The following is a 22,144-nucleotide window of genomic DNA, read 5'->3' as shown; positions in this document are numbered from 1 at the left end:
CAAGGGGTCCTAGGATTTAGGTAACGGTGTGCAATTATGCAGGATTGAGTTTGACAAACAGTAAAGCAAATTATTACTAAATTATCTTTTACCAATTGTAGTTAGCTAAGAATGACTGCAAGGCAGAACATAAAAAATTGGCAAAGTGAATGCGTAAAAAAGAAAACAGATGGATACGTAATGGAAGAAACAGATCTTGGTAATCCTTTCATCTTAAAGTTCAACACAAGGGCATCATATGATAATTAACAATGCTCAATAATAGCTACAAACGATTGCTCATGGAAAAACATAGTAAGCAACATAAGTAAACTGAAAACCTTTCAGAGCCCTCGTCACCTAGTTTGATCAATATTAGTGGTGCAAGGAATAACAATGACCAATTGCTCCAAGAATTACAACATAAGGCAATAGCTAGCAGATGCAGAGTGTGCTTTTTTCATTCTAGATCAAAGTTCAACAAAGACAGATTTATAACAAAGTCATATATAATAAAGGCTACATTATAGTATCTGACAAAGCAAGGATCTTAATGACATGAATGACACTTGAAGTACATTGACTCAAGAGGTTTCTGTGGCAGCTTGAGTAAGTCCAGATTTAGCCAACAATTTGGTCAAGGATTCTGGAGAGTGTACCTGGTACTTGACTTTTCCAGAAGGCAGACGATAAACTTCAGCCAATTCAAGCTTCTCCGAGGTCAGACTTGTGCTGTCCATCGTCTTGCTGAGGACCTTCAATGCAAGCTGAATAGCATCTTCGCGGCTGATATCATCCTTGTAGTCCTGCTTAAGCATAGACTGTGCAGCTTGATTGTTAGCTCCTATTGCAGTAGCTTTCCACCCACCATAATTTCCACTTGGATCACTCATATAAAGCTGGAAACCATAATTCTTGTCCCATCCAGCAAAGAGAAAGGAAACACCAAAAGGCCGAAGCCCACCAAACTGTGTGTAACCTTGCTTGGTATCACACAGAGATTGGACCAACTGCTCAACAGGCATTGGTTCTTGGTACAAAAAAGTGTAACGTTGTGCTTGGACTCGAGCTGTGTTTATCAGAATGTTAGCATCAGACATGATACCAGCAACAGCACAAGCTACATGATCATCAACCTTATACATCTTCTCAGTAGTAGTGGAGGTCTGAAGAAGCTTAGAAGTGACCTTCTTCTCACCAACCAAAACAACCCCATCATTAGCCAAAATACCTATGGCACTTCCTGCATTCCCAATTGCCTCCATGGCATACTCGACTTGGTAAAGCCGACCCTCGGGCGAGAAAATGGTAGTCCGACTATCGTATCTCCGAGACATGATTCACTACCATAGGCATCGAAACAATTACAGTATGAGTTAATCATCACATTCAAATGAAAGTTACTCAACATTTGTTTCTCATCCATCAATGATCAATCAATTCATAATACCAAATTAACGAAAAGTACAGCATTTCCTAACAAAAAATAACATATATCAATCAAAAGATTCATTCAAAACCCTATAAAGCAAATACTAGTATTTTAAAAGAGATTAAAACCCCACAAAACAAAAATCAATTTTAAGATGATCCAGATTCACACATTCACTCAAACATTCAATTCTAAATAATTTTACGAAATCCAAAGAAATGACATTTAAGAAATACCCAAATCAAATTCAAAATTATCAAGCTAAATTGGATTACACTCTTTAAAATTTCAACTCCCCATCAAATTTAAGTAAATCCGAAGAAATTACATTTAAGAAATACCCAATTCAAACTCATAGTTATCAAGCTAAATTGGATATTTTAAGCTAATTGGATCACAAATTGAGTTCTTCACCTATATCAAAATTATCATCTGAATCGGTTATACATACAATGATAATCAAAGCAAAAGAAAACCACAATTAATTATGAGCATTAATCGTCGAAATAAGAGAAATAAGACCTAGATTGGATGATAGAAATGACGGAAAAAGAAATAAACTTACAATATTGGGAGATTAGTACTTCAAATTTCTTTTGTGTGTTTATGCTTCTACTTGAATAACTAGATACTCTGTGCTAAAAAACACTGGTTAATTGGTTTGTCTTCGTTTCTTGAACAAGAGGGTACCCTTTTTTTAAAAAAATATTTTTTCCTGAAAAAGTATAAAGGAGAATGGGAGACCACTTTAAGATGGGCTTATTCCAGTCCATTGAGTTTGGGTTTAGAAAAGCCCAATATGAATTAAACCAGTACGAGCATGTCGTGACACCCGCAACTCCAAACTCGACACAAGCAAGACACAACACATTATGATGTTAGAGACAACCATGTGCTATGTAAAAACGCAATATCCAATTATTGTAAATAATTTATAATGTTGGTAGTCTGGTACTAGTAGTAAAAAAGGCAATTTGATATTGTATGACTTGATATGATACGACATGACACGACACATACATTTAGTTGTGACTTGTGCCTAATTTCTATTCTATTGTCACGAGAACGACATGTAGCCTTATATGATCCTACCTAGCCCAATTTAATAATGACCTTGTACAACCTCCACCAATGGCTCAATTTAGTAATTTATCCCAGCAAGGCCAACCGTTCAATCTTCAATGCTCATAAACTCACATTTTCTCCATAAACAAAACATACGATGCGTTTCACTCAAAACGCAGCGTTTAGATACCCATGAAATTGGCGGGAATCCTGAACCCCTAGAAATTGGCGGGAAAATCCCACCTACTTACACTCCCGCCGCACTCCCTCATTTCCACTTAACACACACTTCCCTGATTATCGAGGAGAGAGAAAATCAAAGATCAAGCTCAAAAATGGTAGGATTACCGTACGATTGCCTCGCTAATCCTGTCGGAGCCGTCCGATTAACCTTCGAAAAAGCCGTTTCTTCCGGCCTCAACCCCTCCACCTCTACCGGCGCCGATTGGGGCGCCGTCGATCTTTTCCGTCAATTCCTCTTCGACGATGGTGGTCTTTCTCAGGTATCCATCAATTAATCACATTTCTAGGGTTTTCGAAGAATTCGTTTGATTATTTTTTTGTTTTGGGGAATTTTTAGGTTCCGATTTTAAATGCGGCGAGTGTAAAGTATTTACCGACGAATTCGTTGGTTCGATTTCGAGGGATGATTCAAGATATGCTGGGAAATGAAGTTTATGTTGGTGCTTACAAGGTAGTAATTTTTTAGGGTTTTTGATGAAATTAATGTTATAATTTGAGGAAATTAATCTTATTTTATTTGTTTGTTGGTGTAATTTGAAGGATGGTTCAACTTGGAGGACCAACAAATTCTCAGATGTTTGTCAGGTTGATGTGGATATGTCCCCTGATATGAAGTTTTGGGAGCGTCGATTGCTCTACTGTGTTCCTGTGAGTTTTCCTTTTTCATTTTCTTTTATGATTTCTTAATTATGCTTTTGTTGTTCTTTATTGTGTTCCTGTAAGGTTGTTGTTTGTTTGAGGATTCATTTCTTGATGAAAGATGGGAATTTGATTGATATTATTATGATTTAGTCGCGATTTGATCCTATGTCTTGAGTTCCATGCCCTGGCCCCTAAGGCTAAACACTAGCATATGTGTTCGTAATTTCGTATTTTGGTTGGTAAATTGATGCATACTTGTACTTTCTTTATCCAAAATATTCTTAACATGTTTCTTATAAATTAAAAATTAACTTGGATTTAACTAATTAAAACTGAATTAATAAGATGACATTTATGTTTAAAAGTTGGTATTGATATTATAAAGTGAGATATAATGTCTGATCAAAAGTAATTGAGTTGTAATAATCTATGTTTTTTTATGGATTGGAAGGATTAGTAATCTTCTTTGGTGCTTAATTTGGATGAGTATAAAAGTTGGTAATGTAAGTATTCGGGAATAATTATTTATTATTGTGTGAATATGTATAGGTACCGGGGCTGAATTCATGGGCAGAACCCTTGGAAGCTTTGTCGAATCAGCAAAGGAGTTTTGCTTCTCAGCAAAGGGAGAAGCGTCCAAGGGATGATCATGAAACTGTTGATCATATGGAGTTGGTAAGGCTTTTGACATATTCGAAATGTTTGTGTTCAGTCATAGTTCTATCATATGAATTTATTAATTTAATAAAAGAATGTTTTACTCGAAAGTTTGAAACACCATCCTATCTGAAGACTATAACCAGTATCCTAACAGAATACTAACAACATGGTTTGTTTGCTTATAGTTTTGTTGCATAATGTCGACAATTCGAAATGCTACTGTAGGCATGTTTAATTGATAAGAATGATAACTACAATGTGCTGCCTCTTGAAAGTCATGCACTCTTGATTTCCATGTGTTGTCTTAATTGTGATCTGCTTATATGATGCAATTGATTTTTTATTTTATTTTATTTTTTCCCTTGGCAGAGATCAAATCAAGACTGTGAGGATTCTCCAATTACTAAAAAGATGGTAAGCAGAAAATGTCTTGTATTTTGCTGGTCTAATAGAACACTGTTATTCACTCTTAAGCATTACCTTAGCCGCATGATTGTGTTGTAGTACCACTAACTATTGCAAATTAGCCATCATAGAGTGGCACTGAATACCCTTACTCTAGTGGTTTTGCTAAAAATAATCTGCATATCATTATGAAACAATCACAACTTTAGAATCTTTCTGTAGCTGGAGCACCTCTTTTTTCTTCTTTCCTATGAGAGCTTATGAGACGTTGCTGATCTGATTAAATATGTATCTCTAACAACAGAGGGAAGAGGGGCATTCTTCCTCATCTGCAATGCAGCAAGACACCGTGAAGGAAGGAACCACTCCTTCCTTTGGACCACCTGATTCCGAGATAAATTCTTTTCCTTGTTTGGTTAAGGTATGCTTCTTTTTTTTTTTTTTTTTTTTTTTTTGAGGCAGTTAAGGTATGCTTCTTGATCCTTGAATTATCATCATGTTGATGAATGTTTTCTTTACCAACTTACCAAAGGAGTAACTTTCTACTTAATTTTTTCATGGGCAGGTTTATGATTCCCCGGAGTCTGATTTAAAACTAAATGAGATTTTTGAGTTTATCGGAGTTTTGAACTATGATCCAGAGTTAGCATTAAACAAGGATGAGTCTGATATGCAGTCAAATGACCTTTATGAAGATGACTTGGTTCAATTACCCCCTAGCAAGGTTTGCACAAATTCCTGGGTGTGAGTCGTGTTGTTATTAATTTTATCTAAAAAATCTCCATGCTTGCTTTGTACAATTAACGATTTAACGTAAATACTTACAGAGTGAAGTTATTGGGCTGGTATCTTTTGCAATTGCTACTCAAATAATCAAACACAAGTTGTTTAGTAACAGATGATTTCCAACTTAATCGTGATTTACATACACTTTGTTTGGATAGGAAGAAATGGAAGGAAAAGAAGAGAAGAGAAATGGAGGGGGACAAAATCTCTTGTTTGGGTAAAAGATTGGGGGAAGGAAGGGGAAGGAGAGGGAGGGATCCATTTTCCCTCTCTTTAATAACCATAATCTCTCCAAAATTGGAGAGATTTGGAGGGAAAATGGAGCTCACCTCCCCCTCCCTTTCTTTTCCCTTCCCTTCCTCCATTTTCCCTCCCCTTTTTTTCCTTCCTTCTTTGCTATCCAAACAAAGCGTTAATCTCTTCTTATATCTTAATTATCCCTAAAAACTGCTGACTAACATAAATTTTCAACTTGTTATAAATTAATAAATGGTCCGACAGTTTGATGACATGTATAATGTTTGTACTGAGAACTGGTTCATATGACTAACTATTTTCCTTTACAGATACCTCGTATCCACTGTCTTGTACACCAGAAGCTCGTGGCGCATGATTTTGTTGATGGTTCACCTACAACAGAAGTAATTGGCCTTGTCCTCTTTTTGCTTGATATCTTCTTCTCCTTGCTGATTCTTATGCATGTTGGGTATTTAACTGACTAATTGTCTTTTATAGTCAAATCCGTCAACGATTAGAGGAATAAGGGAAGGCCTGCTTAGTCATCTCACTGCTGTCCTTGGAAATGATGGAGTGGCAGCTCAATTTCTGCTATTGCACCTCTTATCTCAGGTAAGTTACGTTGCTCTCCCTCCCTTCCAATTTTGCATGATTGGCATTTGGCAGGACTTTTAGTTGCTCTGAGTTGTTTTTTTGGAAAAAATGTTTGTTTGCAAAATCATTACTAAGCATTTCTTACTTGCAGGTGCATGCTAGAGTTGATGGTGTCGCTGTTGGGAAGTTTTCACTTAATTTCACCAACTTCAGCAAGGAAACTGCATCTGTCTTTAGTAAACGTCTTGGTCTCACAATGAAGGAACTTCTTCCTTTTACACAGCAGATGCCTCTCACAATTGAATATCTTAACAGTGCCTCACTTGCCCCTAAAAAAGATTACCAGGCAAATAAGTAAGCAGAGTTATCCTTTACACAATTCTGGCTTTAAATACTGTCACTTTCTATTTTTCTTTTTACCTTACAATTTTTATGGCTGGATACTTGGATGGCAGATTGGTTCCTGGAGCTCTTCAGCTGGCAGAAGGGTCACACTTGATCATTGATGAGACGCTGTTGCAGGCTGGGACCCTGAACCCGACTGGAGTTGAGAATGCAAGATCATTGAAGAACTTGACAGAAATGCAGCAGGTAATCCTCAAAATTTTAGTGTGTGTACCCATGTGCACTTTTCAACCGCCTCCTGCATGGTGTGTTCTGTTAAATGAGAATCAAACTGGCTCTAAGACTATTTCTGCTTCCATTCTCCCCCTCTAAAAAATATATTTTAGGTTGAATATGATTTCCAGTACTACAAAATGGAGATGAAAGCAGACGTGCAGTTGCTTGTTCTATCTGAGGGTAAATCCAACATTCTGCCTGCCGATTTAGTCCTTCCTTTTCAGCCTTTATCAACCAGCTCCTCAGAAATTGTAGATGAAGCAATAGTACAGACTTGGAGATGGTATTTGGCCTTCCTGAGATCACTATCACACTCGATTAGTCCTGAAATGCAGAAGGTATGACTTGCTACGATGGTTTATCTTGATGAACCATTTTCCAAGGCCTTTTATGGTCTTTCTGTTTCTGTACAGAACAGAGATACATACATAGCTGATAATTTTTTTTTATAACTAATCAGGTGGTCGAAGAGGATCTAGTCGCAGCTAGGCAAGCAGACCGGACCTTAGGGAGCCAAGATTTTAGCAGGTCTGTATAACTAATCAGGTGGTCGAAGTATTTGTTTTCCTTTTTACTATTTAACGAGTCAGCGATTAAAAAATCTGATTATTTATGCTTCCAGGTTGCTGACTATGAGTAGACTCATGTCATTGAGCTTTGGCGAGACAAGTCTGTCCATGGAACACTGGCAAATGGTGAAAGAACTAGAAAGGCTTAGAAAAGAGAGAGTTAGATGAAGCTGTTTAAACATGTAATCTAATATTTTCACATGATTACAATTACCAGGATCTATAATGTATGGACTTGGGCATGGAAATTTTTTATGATTTTGGTTCGAAAATGAAGTCTTATGTGTCCAAACCCCCATGGCTCCGTCTCCTTGTAGAGTTTCTAACTCGATAATGTAATAAAATGTCTGGAGTAATTTATTGTGGAAAATCAAAATAGCCTTCGACGCCATGAAAGTTGCTTGGCTGTTGGAATGCTGCTGATGTGCCTGCTTAACTGCCCACCTTTTTGAAAAATCAGAAGACCGACTAACATCTGAAGTCGTATTGTTTCTGATCAATAGTCTTATTATACATTCAAATTGCGAGTGAGTTTCAATGATAGTGAGTTTGTGATGTAAGCATTTTGCAATTATGCAATATTGGAATCATCACTTTGAATAGTTTGCTTTGCTCCCAGAGTCCCCATCAACAAAATGTCAATTTAAGCGTGTGTTTGTTGTTGTCTAGTCGAGAAAATGGAAAATGATGCACATACATCAAAGAATGCTAAACAAGCTACCTTGCCCTAAGTTAGAAGTACAAAAAACATTCAATTTATGTATTGACTAGCCGTCTCCTCTCTATTTTTTTTTCAATAGGGTTTTTCATAAAAAGTGTTTCATAGGCGGAAAATAATCAAATTTCTCTGCTTCAGTTTCCTTATGCTTTGTTATTGAATTCAATAAATCTATCCTCTTTTTTTTTTTGAAATAAAATTGATTCATAAATAAGTCATAAGACATCTACAAAGAGATTTAGATCTAACAAATACATGATAATTGAATCAAATAAAAACATTCTGTAATCAAAGCTACGGTCGTTGTTGTAAATCGTACAATCTTCATACCCTCTTTCATATCGTTGTGGTTTACAGCCTTCTTCGGCGAGGGGGTTTATCGATCTGTTGTAGCCGTGCAGAAAATTTCCGTCTGATTCGTTCGATGGTTGTCGAAATATTAATCTCTTTTTCAATACCGCACAAAATTTTACCCATGAAACAACTCTATAGCAATCCATGAAATAAAAAGTCAAATCCTCCCTCAAAAGAGAGAAGAAAAACACAGTCTTTCGAATGAGCCAAATCCTCCTAAAGAGGAAGAAAAACCCTGTCTTTCGAGGGAGAAATATTCCTCCTAGAAGAGGAAGAATTATTATAAACCTAAAGCAAGAGAAAAGGCACAAAAGAAACAACGATTGGGGCTTTCCACCGGTAAATCCGATGGAAGCCCCTTCAAAATTCAACAATGGAGGCTAGTGTTTTAGAGAGACAAGAGAGGAAAGAGATGCTACATTATAAATCTATCCTCTTTGAAGGTAGTAAGTATTCTTATAGTGGGTTTTAGTGTAGTAACTGCTCTTATGGTGGGCTTTGTTTCAATTTGGTTGTAAATCACATCGTTATGAAAGAGGGTACGAAGAATGTATGAATTGCAACAACGATCGCAATTCTACTAAAAAGATGTTTTTATTAGATTTATATCTCTTTATTGATGTCGTACATATTTTTATTTATGAATTAATTTTTATTATAAAAAAAATAAAAAATAAAATTATATTTATATTTATATATTTAGCTGTCTCTCTCAAAATAAGTTTTTAATTTCAAAATCTTTGAAATACTCTAATACTCTTCAGTCAAAATACCCAAATTCTCGTGGTAGGGCTAAAATGTTAATTTGTCTTTTGAATTGTCATGACTCATAAATGAGTATTTCATATCTTTGATTGTTCATTTGTTTTTTTTTTTTGTTTTATGGTGTTAGTTAAAATACTTGAAATCTCGTTGTAGGACAAAGAGAGCATGTAATTTTTGTTTGGTTATGAATTAAGGAAAACGCCTCACTTTTTTACACTTTGTTTCAATGAAGGAAATGGAAGAAAAAGAAGGGAAGATAAAAGAAGGGGGACAAACGCTTTATTTGAATAAAAGATTGCGTTAAGGAAGAGAAAGGAGAGGGAGAGATCCATTTTCCCTCTCTTTAATAAACAAAACTAGTTATTGGCCCGGGCGATGCCCCGGTTTATTATAAATTTAGTAATTTAATGAAACTATACTATGGCCTTGTTTGACACCTAGAGCTCAAATAGTGTGTGTGTGTGTTTGTTTTTAAAGATGAGATCTTAAGTACGTAGTTAGTTGTTTGTGTGAGCTAGTTGGTTTGACTATAATTTTTGTTTTTTGGTTAATATAGAAAAAATAATAAATCAAATATTTATAATTTTGATGCCAATATATACTACTTCGTATTAGTTATTGCTCGTACTCTATAACTACAATTTTATGAATTAATGCACAAAAAATGGAGTAATGATTAATTTCTTACAAATTATATTATTGTGCAATTTCTAAGGATTTCAAGGGGAATTTAAATTTGGGGTTACACATATATGAAAAACCTTTCAATCAAATTATATTATTGTGCAATTATTAAAAATAAATTTAGATAGAGTAGTGGTTATACATATGAAGAGTTTTTCAATAGATTTAACATTAATACTTGGAGGTTAAACCAATGAAGAGTTTTTCAAGAACACTAAATATTACACTTCGATTATGTGGCAATCTTGGAATATGATGTGGCGCAATAAAATGTAAAAATGACACATGGCGTTACAACACTCCTTACCTTGGGTTTTAATAATAATATAGATTCCTCTAAAATTGGAGAAATTTGGAGAGGAGTTCAGTCAATTCACCTCCCCCTCCTATTTCTCTCCCCTTTCTTTCCTTCCTTATTTGCTATCCAAACAAAGCGTTAGAGAATTAGGACATTTTTAGTTAGGTATTTCTTATGCATTTAAACATTTGCTAATAGTATCATGCACATTAAATAAATAAATAAAGCAAAACTTGGAGAATAATATATTGATAATCATATAGTATTGAAAGATAAAATTTTATTGATTAGACAGCATAATAATTTGTCTCACAAATAGTCGTCCTTTCCACTCCCCTCAACAACAGCAACAACTCAACACAATAATACGTAGTTTAACGATAATACGTAGTTTAACGATAATACGTAGTTTAACAAACAAAGGATAAGGATAAAGAGGGACTAGATATTTTTTCTAGACACTTCATGTGTGTAATACGAACATTTAGATTTAGAGTTCAGATAAAACGTTCATCATACAAGGCCGAGGACAACACTTAACACGTAGAGGAACGAGTTTTACTAACGAAAGACCACCAGTTTCCTCCATATCGATTAAATCGTTACTAGTTCGCTCCCAATCGAAGCATTGAACCAATATTGCAACGGCCAACCAAATCATTTTATTTGCCAAGTGCTCGCCGGGGCAAATTCTTTTACCGGTACCAAAAGGCATGAAGTTGTACCCTAATGTAGTTTTCTCAAGACCCGAAAATCTCTCTGGCTTAAAATTTCTTGGGTCGTCCCATATGTTGGGATCATTGTGTACCGCCCATATGTTGTAAATTAACATAGACCCTTTAGGGACGTGGTATCCCCCTACGTAACAATCATCCCTAGACTCATGAGGTAGTCCTAGGGGACCGGTAGGGTACATTCGTAGTGTCTCGTTTATGATGCATTGAAGGTAAGGGAGGTTGTTCTTGTCGGATTCTTCTACTAAACGAGTGTTTCCTATGTTTGTGTCGATTTCTTCTTGTGCTTTCTTTAGGACTTTAGGGTTGTTGAGAAGGAGAGAAAGCACCCATTCTACTGTTGCGGCTGAAGTATCCGTTCCACCTTGAAATAAGGCCTGTTACACGCATCAATCAAATCAAATTAAGTTTGGTATGCATGCATATCATGAAGATTGTATTAGAATCAAATTAATTAAATATGTAATCATATTCATAATTTTATAATTTTTGTACGTTGGATAATGCAATCTAACTAAAAATGTGAGAAGGCACATTATCACGTGTGATTATTGTGTGAGTGAGTATGTGATACATTAATTAGCATGGTACTTAACGATAATGATAAAAAAGTATGCATAGAATACGTACCAAAATGAGGCTTCCAATCATCTCATCGGAATAATAATGAGGATCCTCCTTTTGTAAGGACAATAAAACATGTATCATTGCCCTCTTTCTCCCATCAGATAAATTTCCTTCTCTTTCTAACTCTCTATGTTCTAACATTAATCCTTCCATGAATGTATTCTTTTCTTTTATTAACTTCTTCATGAACTCCTCAGGTGATCCTAAAAACACCTTAAAATATTTCAAAATTGGCAAAAAATCTTCTATGTTATTCACTCCACTCACCCTAAAACTACCCTCCATAGTTTTTTGGAACCTTCTAGAAGCTTCCATTCCCCCGCTCGCCTCCACGTAGTTACTCTTCCCTATTAACATCCTCATCATGTTATCTAGAGTCAACCCAAAAATGGCAGATTTCATCTCCACTATTCCGTCATTTTCGGTGATGTCCTTTATCATCCTACAAATGAAGGACTGGGCTACTTCAGCCCGGATCCCTGACAGGATTTGCAGCCGCTGAGGTGATAAGATCTCAACGGCTGCAATCCGTCGTAGGTTTTTCCAGTGGTCCCCATAAGGGGACCATGCCATGTTAGTATAGTTATTGCCCCCATGCTTCCCAGGGAGGAGGCGGGGGCGGTCTACAAACACGTCACTCTTAACAAGACACTCCTCAACGGCCTCTGGAGAGGAGAGTAAAAGTACAGGTCGGGCCCCCATCTTGAGATAGAGGACTGGGCCGTACTTGACCGCCAAATGGGCAAGGGAGCGATAGAGGGGCCTCTTAAAGAGGTAGAGGTGGCCTATAATAGGGAATGAGAGGAATGGACGTGGTGGCAATTTGCCCTTAACCTTGGAATGTAGGATGGTATGCTTAAGTGTGAAATAGGTTGCTAGATAAAATGCAACATACTTGATAACTATAATAATGTTATCAATATCATAATCCATTGATAACAATTGCATCATATAAAGTGAATGTGCTACAAAAATTTCAAGTGAAAAAGAAAGTGTACGTACTACGTAGGTGTATATAGTGATTAGATGGGTTTTGGATGCGTTTATATTATTTGTCTTCGATTATCGAGTCACAAATTTATAGTGGATTGGTATTGATCAGCTTTTGACAAATCTAAACATACGTGATTATTTTTTCTCCTTTGGAGGGCTGATAGTAATGGATATTATTGGTTAGGAAAGTTCAAACGGTTCAAATTGTTGACAACAAAATAAGCCAAAATGATCGATTGTTTGCAGCTTGTTTAAATTATATTCTCTCTGTAAAAAAAGAAAAACAAAATCTCCAAAATGAGTGATGTAACATGACTATAAGCTAATAATAGAGAGATCGATAATCGTATGTAGATTTACAGAAAATTACTCGTATTCGTATTTATTTTGATAAATAAATAAGGTCATACTTCTTGTCGGGTTTAGGTTGGGTTAATAACAGGACGGGTTACATTTGGGTCGGATGAACAATAGTTCGGGTTTTCACGGGTTAAAACGGGTTAGGGTAATTCTCGGTTCGAATCGGGTTCAGTTCAAGTCAATGATTTACGAGTTAGAATCAGGTCGGGTCATTCTCAGGTTTGAGTCGGGTTCGGTTCAAGTCAATAATTTGAAAGTTATAATCAGGTCGGGCCGTTTTCAAATCGGATCATTGTAATACTCCTAATTTTTGAAAATATTTTCTTAATTAGTAATTTCTTTAATTAATTGAAATAATTAAATATTTCTAAATTATGATCTTGGTCGGTCCGTATTTTTTATTAATTAACATTGTACGCCGTTTTTAATTTTATTTTCCGGATTTTATCTTAATAATACTTAACAACTTTAGCTTAATTATTATCTCATGAATTACAACAAATCTTAGTTTTGATATTATCTAGTAGTATATATTTTAACTTGATTTAATTATCAAATATAATTATTTTATTTATTTAAGAATGATTTTCGTTATATATATATATATGTAAAAAAAAAAAGGGTCGTGAGTTATGAGAAGCCATACTTATCATTATTATTTATTTTTAAAATCTCTTAATTTATCATTATTTTTTTTACTTAAATCTCTTAATTTATCTTTCTTAACCATATTAGTATTTATCTTACTTCCATCCCTAATCCTTTCCATTAACCTAGACTAAATTCCACTCATATTCATTTAACAAACTTACATTTATCATGTTCCCATGTTAATCTCAAACTTCCTTTAACTCTATCTTACTACCCCTTAAACACTATAAATAGACCCTCAACACTTCACAAATTCCTCACACCAAAAATCAGAAATCCTCTTCTCTACTCTCTATCTCATCACCCCTTCTTCTTACTTTATCTAGCTTAAATAAACTCTGCAACCCATAACCAAGTTGTTGCCACCGAACAACCACCTCATCCGCCACCAACGACCACCCAACTATAGCACTATTTTGATAAAGGTTAATATTTAGGTAGCTCATGCACAATAGAATGGTGTTTTTGGTTTTGTGTTATTTTGTTAACCTTATATTAATTAAGGTTATTTTATTTGTGTAGGAGGAGTCTCCCGATCGTGGTCAAGTTTAGTAGTAGTACCTTTTTGTTCTCGTGATCAAGGTACGTATAGGTGGCTAGGTCCTTGATACAATTTTGAATGCGTGTTTTGTATAGTGTTTGTTTTAATGATTGTTTGAATAAATGTTGCGTATGAATATTTAAGTTAACAATTTTCATGACAAGTTAAAGTATATAATTTTATGATTTGAAGGTTTGATATCTAAATGTTGCTCGATTTAATAAAAGTTGTTTGATTTATAAATCACTTGGTTTAATTAATTTGTAGCTCATTGTGAGCCTGAGTATTTGATATTTTAATTGTCCCTCTACTCGGGACTGGTTAAGTAAGACCATGAGCTTTGTATGATCCGGTCTTTCCTCGAGTATAGTATAACTTGCTTGGGGGGTGTGCACACTTAGGTGAGGAAAATTGATTTGGAAATATATCAAAAATTGAGAAGTTTATAAATTGGGAATCTATTGGTTTGGAAAGCTTTTATTGATGGATATTTCTACCCTTGGAAGGTTTAATTGTTTTTGGGAAGTTTAATTTTGGAAAGTGACTCGTGACAGGTTTAAATTTAAATGGTTATTTCGAAAGCATGTTTGCCTAATAAAAGTATTTACATGCCTTGCACTTATACGTACTTAGCGTTTTTGCTAATGTGTTTTCCTTTTTGTTTTGGTTCGCCCTGTTTACCATTTTGGTAAGCAGTCTTGATTTCAGGTGTGAAGTTGTTCGTACGCATACTAGAGTCGGGATTGAGATCACATAGATAGGTTTTTATTTTATTTATGTATGGACAAGTTTTTATTGGTTTATTTTGAAACCGTTATTATGGTTATTCTTAATATTAATAAAAGTTAGTTATTTTTTCCGCTGCAATTTGAGTAATTAATTAAGCCTTACGTTTTCACGTGGCGGTAATACGCCCAAATCTATCTCTACGTTATTTGTATACGTATAAATATAGTATTTACGTAGATGGAGATTTGGGGGTGTTACAAAGTGGTATCAGATTTCTGGGTCTACGAAAGATTAAAAAAAAAAATTGAAAAATAAAACTCATGGGTAGACTTAAGATGGGCATATAGGATAAATAGAGTTTTGCATTCTTCGAAGTAAAATTATTTTCTATAAAAACTATTTTCTTATTTGGAAAGGGGATTGAGAAAAGGATGCTCGGGTTCTCTTCGGAGGCCTATAATGGGTACGACTCTCTGTCTAGGAAAGGCTCGCCTCGACGCTGTAGGTAACTTTCCTGGGAGACGCGGGCTCGACCGTCCAATTTCAAGAATCGAGTACATTATTATTTTCGAAAACAAAATGAATTGAAACCATTTGATTTTGTAAACACCTAATGTGCATTAGTCTAAGTATAATTAGGGTCGTCTAGTTATCTGTATGGTTATGGAATTATGGTTCCATTGGTATTCATTTTGGATTTATCCTTGAGGAAATTGGAATTGCTTACTTAAATAGTTTGTGTTATCACAGATGATGGAAACTGTTAGAAGACATTTCTTTGATCAAAGGCTAGTAAAATCGGATGTTATATCTGTGCGTGACTTTATAACAGACATTGTTTGGCATGCTACTGATATAAAAAGACACAGGAATATGAAATTTATGATCGAGGAACCATGGATCATCCTACTGGCCTTAGTTCACTTACCCAACACACCTAAATATAATACATTAATCCGAAAGTATAGAAATGTAATTAAACCTAATGGGTTGTGGAATATTGAAGCCTATATGCATGAAGGAAAATGGCTAGGAACCTTAAACAATTTTAAAGCAGACCTACATTTCGCCGAAGTTGACTGGAGTCGAATCCCAAGACCAATAGTTGCTGAAATTCCTCTTCGGCTTACACCTCATGAAGTCCAAAAGTTAAATAATCTAAACTATGATATGCCACCCTTACCACCTCCACGTTTGCATCTTGACTATACATCATCTGATGACTTAGAAATCCCTCACCCAAATGACTTTGAATCCCCACCTCATACTACTTAACCCCTTGTCCCAAGAGGTCGAGTATCTAGTCCAAAACACAGTACAAACCGTAACCCTGGCCCCTATGTTGGCCCAAACTGCAACTCTAGCTATGGCTCGTGCCGTAGCCCAACTTATAGTGAATTTTATCCTACCTTCTTGCTTGAATGTAACCAAATTCCAACCCACATGGCTAAAACTTTAGAACCTGATTCCCCTCAACTTTCCACAGGAAACACAGGTGACGTGGCCAGAAAGATGATCCAGCAAGCTAAGACCAAGAGTAGAACTTCAGAATAATAATTGATTGATTTCTTCCATTAATAGCAAATTGTTTTGTTTTGTAAGCCAACTAGTGGCCCTTATGAATTTGTAGTGACAAAATGAATTAATTATTTTAATAAGCCTATGTGGCTAAATATGGAGTTTCAATCTTTAATAAGAGTTTTATGAAATTTTCTCATATAATAAATGTGTATTATTTGTTATTTTAAGTTATTCAGGATGTCTCTAAGAGCCGGAAATAGTAGACGCACTGGTTCCAAAATGAGCTCTACTCTTAGGAAGCTAACTACCATTGCTCAAAGCATGAGCCAACTGGTGAGTCAGGGGAATCGTAGCAACGACTTAGATCAATTTGGGGAAGTTTTTAAGAGGGTAGCAGCTGCAAAACCACCCACTTACCTTGGGAAGGAGGATCCTGCTAGTTTGGAGAATTGGATAAGGGAATTTGACAAGTTGTTTGATGCCATTAACTGTCCTGAAGAATTGAAGGTTAATAATGTTGTTTATTACTTGAGGGAAGAAGCTGACCTGTGGTGGAGTCAAAATCGGGCTAGGCTTTTAGAAACCCCTAACTTTGGGTGGAAAGAATTGAAGAAGGCTATAAGAGACAAGTTTTATCCCGCTTACCTGAAGAAGCAGAAATGCATGGAGTTTACCAATCTGAGGATGGGGAATATGACCATTAATGAATATTATAATAAATTTATTGAGTTGATGAGGTTTGCACCTGAGGTAGTACCCACGGAGGAGTTGAAAGCCCAAAGGTTCGAGCAAGGTTTAACCCTAAGTCTTCAGGGGAAGTTGGGAGGGGTAACCTTTGAAACACTAGATGAAGTTTATGGGAGATCTGCCCACCTATATGGGATCCGAGGGAGAGAGTTAGAGAACTCAGCTGGAGGGAAAAGGAAGAGTGATGGGGGTTCACATGGAGTTGATAAGAGGCCTAGGATTGGGGAAAATTCTGGGGGAAGTAGGCAATTCAATAGGAGGGACAATAAGGGAAACCTTGGGAAGGGAGCTAATGGATAGGGAAATAACAATCGTGGGAATGGAAATAACACCAAGCCTAAGAGAAGTTATTTCTGTAAGAGATGTGAGAAAAATCACCCAGGGAAGGACTGTGAGGGAAACCCTATGACTTGTCGTTACTGTCAAAAAATGGGGCATCGGGAGTATGAGTGCTACACCAAGGAGAAGGATGTTAAGATGGGGAAAGTCCAGGAGACCAATAGCCCACCCAAACCACCCCAAACCAATGGATCATCTCAGAGGAATGGAACCAGTAGCGGTGCAGGAGGGGCCCCTAAGGGTCGTGTGTTCGTGATGAATCGTCGTGAGGCTGAGGCTTCTAATGATGTGGTAATTGGCACTTTCCTTGTTTTTTCTTTGAATGCTAGAGTCATGTTTGATTCGGGTGCGTCTCATTCTTTTGTTTCAAAATCTCTAGTCCAAAGATTAAAGTTAGAGAGTCCATTATTAGTGTCTCTAGATGTTTCTATTCCAACTAGGGAGGTGAGAAATTGTTCTAAGTTACATAAAGGGGTACCTATCACCATAGCTGGAGTAGAATTTCTTTCAGATTTGATTGAGTTTGAGTTGCAAGACCTAGATGTGATTTTGGGGATGGACTGGCTAGGAAAGTATAAGGCTCACATAGATTGTGCTGCTCAGAAAGTGAAATTGTTGGGTCCGGGTAATGTGACAGTGACTTATAGGAAGGAAGGGAAGAATTCAGGGATCAAAATCATTTCTGCCTTGCAGTTTTGTAATTGGGTCAGGAAGGGTTATCCTATATACATGTGTAGTGTTCAGGAAGTGGGAAGGGAGGATGAGAAGAAAAAAAGTATTCCTATAGTTGAGGAATTTCCAGATGTGTTTCCTGATGAAATACTAGGTATGCCGCCAGTAAGGGATGTTGAGTTCACCATAGAATTGCTACCAGGGTCTGGACCTATCTCGAAGGCCCCATATAGGATGGCTCCAGCTGAGATGAAGGAATTGAAAACTCAGTTAGATGACTTGTTGGATAAGGGATATATTCGACCTAGTTCTTCTCCATGGGGTGCTCCATTGTTGTTTGTGAAAAAGAAGGATGGAAGTTTGAGGTTGTGCATAGACTATCGGGAGTTGAATAATGTGACAGTCAAGAATAAGTATCCTTTTCCTAGAATTGATGATTTGTTTGATCAGTTGAAAGGGGCTGGAATATTTTCCAAGATAGATTTGAGGTCAGGGTACCATCAGTTGAGAATTGCAGAGCAGGACATTCCCAAGAGTGCTTTCAGGACACGTTATGGCCATTATGAGTTCACAGTTATGCCATTTGGGTTAACTAATGCACCTGCAGTTTTCATGGATTTGATGAACCGAATCTTTAGGCCATATTTGGATAAGTTTGTGGTGGTTTTCATTGATGATATTTTGATCTACTCCAAGAATAGGGAGGAGCATGAAGATCATTTGAGGAAAGTATTGTCGATCCTGAGGGAACACCAATTGTATGCTAAGCTGTCGAAGTGTGAGTTTTGGTTAGAAAAGGTAGCCTTTTTGGGGCATGTGATTTCTAGGGAAGGAATTTCAGTAGATCCCTCAAAGATCAATGCAGTGAGTGAATGGCCAACACCTAAGAATGTGTCAAATGTTCGAAGTTTCTTGGGATTGGCAGGCTATTATCGAAGATTTGTGAAGGATTTTTCGAAGATTGCGAGGCCCATGACGAATTTAATGAAGAAGGAATGTAAGTTTGTTTGGACCCAGGAGTGTGAGCAAGCGTTCCAGACCTTGAAAGACAAGTTAACCTCAGCACCAGTATTGGCTTTGCCAGATGAAAGTGGGCAATATGAGGTGTATAGTGATGCATCGAAGTTTGGATTGGGTTGTGTTTTAATGCAGAATCGGAGGGTCATTGCATATGCTTCGAGACAATTGAAACTACATGAGGTGAACTATCCAACCCATGACCTAGAGTTAGCTGCGATTGTGTTTGCTTTGAAAATTTAGAGACATTATCTATATGGTGCAACTTGTAAAATGTTCACAGATCATCAGAGTCTAAAGTACATTTACACTCAGCAGTATTTGAACTCGAGACAGAGACGATGGTTGGAATTTATGAAAGATTATAGTGTGAATATCCAATATCTGAGGGGAAAGCTAATGTGGTAGCTGATGCTTTAAGTAGGAAAACCAGTCATTTGATGAATTTGATGATTTTACCAGACCAGTTGTGTGTAGAATTTCAGAAGATGAATTTGGAAGTGGTGGAGCATGGAGAGGCCAGTAAGATGTTAAATGCCTTGGCGGTGAAACCTTCTATTTATGATGAGATTAGAGAAAGTCAGTTGAGGGACTCGAAGTTGAAGGCAATAAAAGAGAAGATTGAGGGAGGACAGGTTTTGGACTTTACTATTACTGATGATGGAAGTATTCGATTTAAAGGGAGATGGTGTATTCCACAACATCGTGGGGACATCAAGCAAAGACTGATGGAGAAGGCCCATAGCTCTCCTTATTCGATGCATCCTGGAGGGGATAAGTTGTATAAGGATATGAAGAAGATCTTTTGGTGGCCAAACATGAAGAAAGAAGTAGCAGAGTTTGTGGCAAAATGCTTAACATGCCAGAAAGTGAAGATAGAGCATCGAAGGCCACAAGGAATGGTTCAATCCTTGGAAGTACCAAAGTGGAAGTGGGATTCGATCGCCATGGATTTTGTGGGGGCATTACCAAGGACCACGGCAGGGAATGACACTATTTGGGTCATTGTGGATCGATTGACTAAGTCCGCAACCTTTATACCTATGAAAAACACTTGGTCTATGGATCAGTTGGGAAGGGCATATGTGAAGTTTGTGGTGAAGTATCATGGAGTGCCTACAGATATCATTTCAGATCGTGATTCGAGATTCTTGTCGAACTTTTGGAAAGTTTGCAAAAGGCCATGGGAACAAAGCTATTGATGAGTACAGCTTTTCACCCTGCAACTAATGGTCAGACTGAAAGAACCATACAGACCTTGGAGGACATGTTGAGAGCATGTGTATTGGAGTATCAAGGTTCATGGGAAGACCACTTAGACTTGATTGAATTTTCATATAATAATAGCCATCATGCAAGCATTGGAATGGCCCCATTTGAGGCTTTGTATGGAAGGAAATGTAGGAGCCCAGTTTGTTGGAGTGACATAAGTGAAACTGTTGTACTTGGGCCTGAAATGATAGAGGAAACTGTTAAGCAAGTAAAGCTGATCCAAGAGAAAATCAAAGCAGCCCAAGACAGACAGAAAAGTTATGCTGATGAGAAGCGCAAAGACGTAGAGTTCCAAGTAGGAGAAAAGGTGTTGCTACAGATATCTCCTATGAAGGGGGTAATGAGATTTGGGAAGAGGGGGAAGTTGAGCCCAAAGTACATTGGGCCATACGAGATTCTTCAGAAAGTTGGAAAAGTAGCATATAAGTTGGACTTACCCAACGAGTTGGAAAGGGTGCACAATGTCTTTCATGTGAGTCAGATCCGCAAGTATGTTCCTGATGTTGCACATGTGCTAGAACCAGAGACAATTGAGCTAGATGAGAGCTTGACCTACGAAGAAAGACCGGTGAGAATTCTAGATAGTAAAGTTAGAAACACCGGAAACAAGGATGTGAAGATTGTCAAGGTTCTATGGTCGAACCATAAGGTTGAGGAAGCTACTTGGGAAGCTGAGGCAGAAATGATAAATAGCGATAGACCAGCCAAAATCTTCTAATAAGCGACTACGTACCTTTAAGGTGAAAGGTCGTAATGCCAGAGGGTGCGTAAAAAGTACCCAAACCTATTCATGGTGAGTGGTTAAGTTACGGGGACGTAACTTCCTTTTAAGGGGGGTAGAATGCAATAGAGTTTCGCGCTTTCCTTTTATGTCTTTATTAAGTGAATCTTTTGAGTCAAGTCCTTAGGTTGTGCATGAACTTACTAAATTTTAACTAATTTGGAGTATTAATTCGAGTTATTAAATAATTTTAAGTTTCGGGACGAAACTTCTTTTAAGGGGGGTAGACTGTAATACTCCTAATTTTTGAAAATATTTTCTTAATTAGTAATTTCTTTAATTAATTGAAATAATTAAATATTTCTAAATTATGATCTTGGTCGGTCCGTATTTTTTATTAATTAACGTTGTACGCCGTTTTTAATTTTATTTTCCGGATTTTATCTTAATAATACTTAACAAGTTTAGCTTAATTATTATCTCATGATTTACAACAAATCTTAGTTTTGATATTATCTAGTAGTATATATTTTAACTTGATTTAATTATCAAATATAATTATTTTATTTATTTAAGAATGATTTTCGTTATATATATATGTAAAAAAAAAAAAAGGCCGTGAGTTATGAGAAGCCATACTCATCATTATTATTTATTTTTAAAATCTCTTAATTTATCATTTTTTTTTACTTAAATCTCTTAATTTATCTTTCTTAACCATATTAGCATTTATCTTACTTCCATCCCTAATCCTTTCCATTAACCTAGACTAAATTCCACTCATATTCATTTAACAAACTTACATTTATCATGTTCCCATGTTAATCTCAAACTTCCTTTAACTCTATCTTACTACCCCTTAAACACTATAAATAGACCCTCAACACTTCACAAATTCCTCACACCAAAAATCAGAAATCCTCTTCTCTACTCTCTATCTCATCACCACTCATATTCATTTATCTAGCCGATCACGAATTTAGAGGTGCTCCACTGGAATCGAAATTTTTTCATTTGTGCGTGAAACTTGTTAAAATTGACACTTACTTGCTCCACTCGTTCTTGTTATACATTTCTTGTAGCTTGACCTGAACTCGGATGGGCATGAAAATCGAAATGTTTGCTACTCCAAGCTCAAGTAAAAAAGTACATTTAAAGTCGAGTTTAA

The 22,144-nt window shown here is 36.5% G+C and overlaps 3 protein-coding genes across 3 annotated transcripts; 1 reads left to right on the top strand and 2 right to left on the bottom strand.

The window, feature by feature from the left end:
• Window positions 1-181: 181 nt before the first annotated feature.
• Window positions 182-2,112, bottom strand: LOC110733561 (proteasome subunit alpha type-4-like). Its single transcript, XM_021913624.1, has 2 exons — window positions 1,977-2,112; window positions 182-1,322 (listed from the first exon to the last, which is right to left on the bottom strand). Exon 2 carries the CDS (start codon window positions 1,314-1,316, stop codon window positions 564-566), a length of 753 nt encoding a protein of 250 aa, XP_021769316.1. The 5' UTR covers window positions 1,317-1,322; window positions 1,977-2,112; the 3' UTR covers window positions 182-563.
• A 615-nt stretch (window positions 2,113-2,727) lies between these two features.
• LOC110733560 (mini-chromosome maintenance complex-binding protein-like) lies at window positions 2,728-7,506 on the top strand. The gene is made up of 14 exons (XM_021913623.1): window positions 2,728-2,979; window positions 3,057-3,170; window positions 3,260-3,367; window positions 3,911-4,036; window positions 4,391-4,435; window positions 4,731-4,847; window positions 4,992-5,150; window positions 5,779-5,853; window positions 5,948-6,061; window positions 6,195-6,397; window positions 6,499-6,634; window positions 6,775-7,002; window positions 7,125-7,192; window positions 7,287-7,506. The coding sequence occupies exons 1-14, from the start codon at window positions 2,812-2,814 to the stop codon at window positions 7,399-7,401; spliced, it is 1,776 nt and encodes a 591-aa protein (XP_021769315.1). The 5' UTR covers window positions 2,728-2,811; the 3' UTR covers window positions 7,402-7,506.
• Window positions 7,507-10,293: 2,787 nt separating this feature from the next.
• Window positions 10,294-12,444, bottom strand: LOC110733559 (isoflavone 2'-hydroxylase-like). Its single transcript, XM_021913622.1, has 2 exons — window positions 11,417-12,444; window positions 10,294-11,163 (listed from the first exon to the last, which is right to left on the bottom strand). The coding sequence occupies exons 1-2, from the start codon at window positions 12,362-12,364 to the stop codon at window positions 10,543-10,545; spliced, it is 1,569 nt and encodes a 522-aa protein (XP_021769314.1). The 5' UTR covers window positions 12,365-12,444; the 3' UTR covers window positions 10,294-10,542.
• Window positions 12,445-22,144: the final 9,700 nt, after the last annotated feature.

This window comes from Chenopodium quinoa, unplaced genomic scaffold (genome assembly GCF_001683475.1).
Source record: "Chenopodium quinoa cultivar QQ74 unplaced genomic scaffold, ASM168347v1, whole genome shotgun sequence".
Lineage (NCBI taxonomy): Eukaryota > Viridiplantae > Streptophyta > Magnoliopsida > Caryophyllales > Amaranthaceae > Chenopodium > Chenopodium quinoa.
This window is presented reverse-complemented; position numbering and strand designations above follow the sequence as displayed.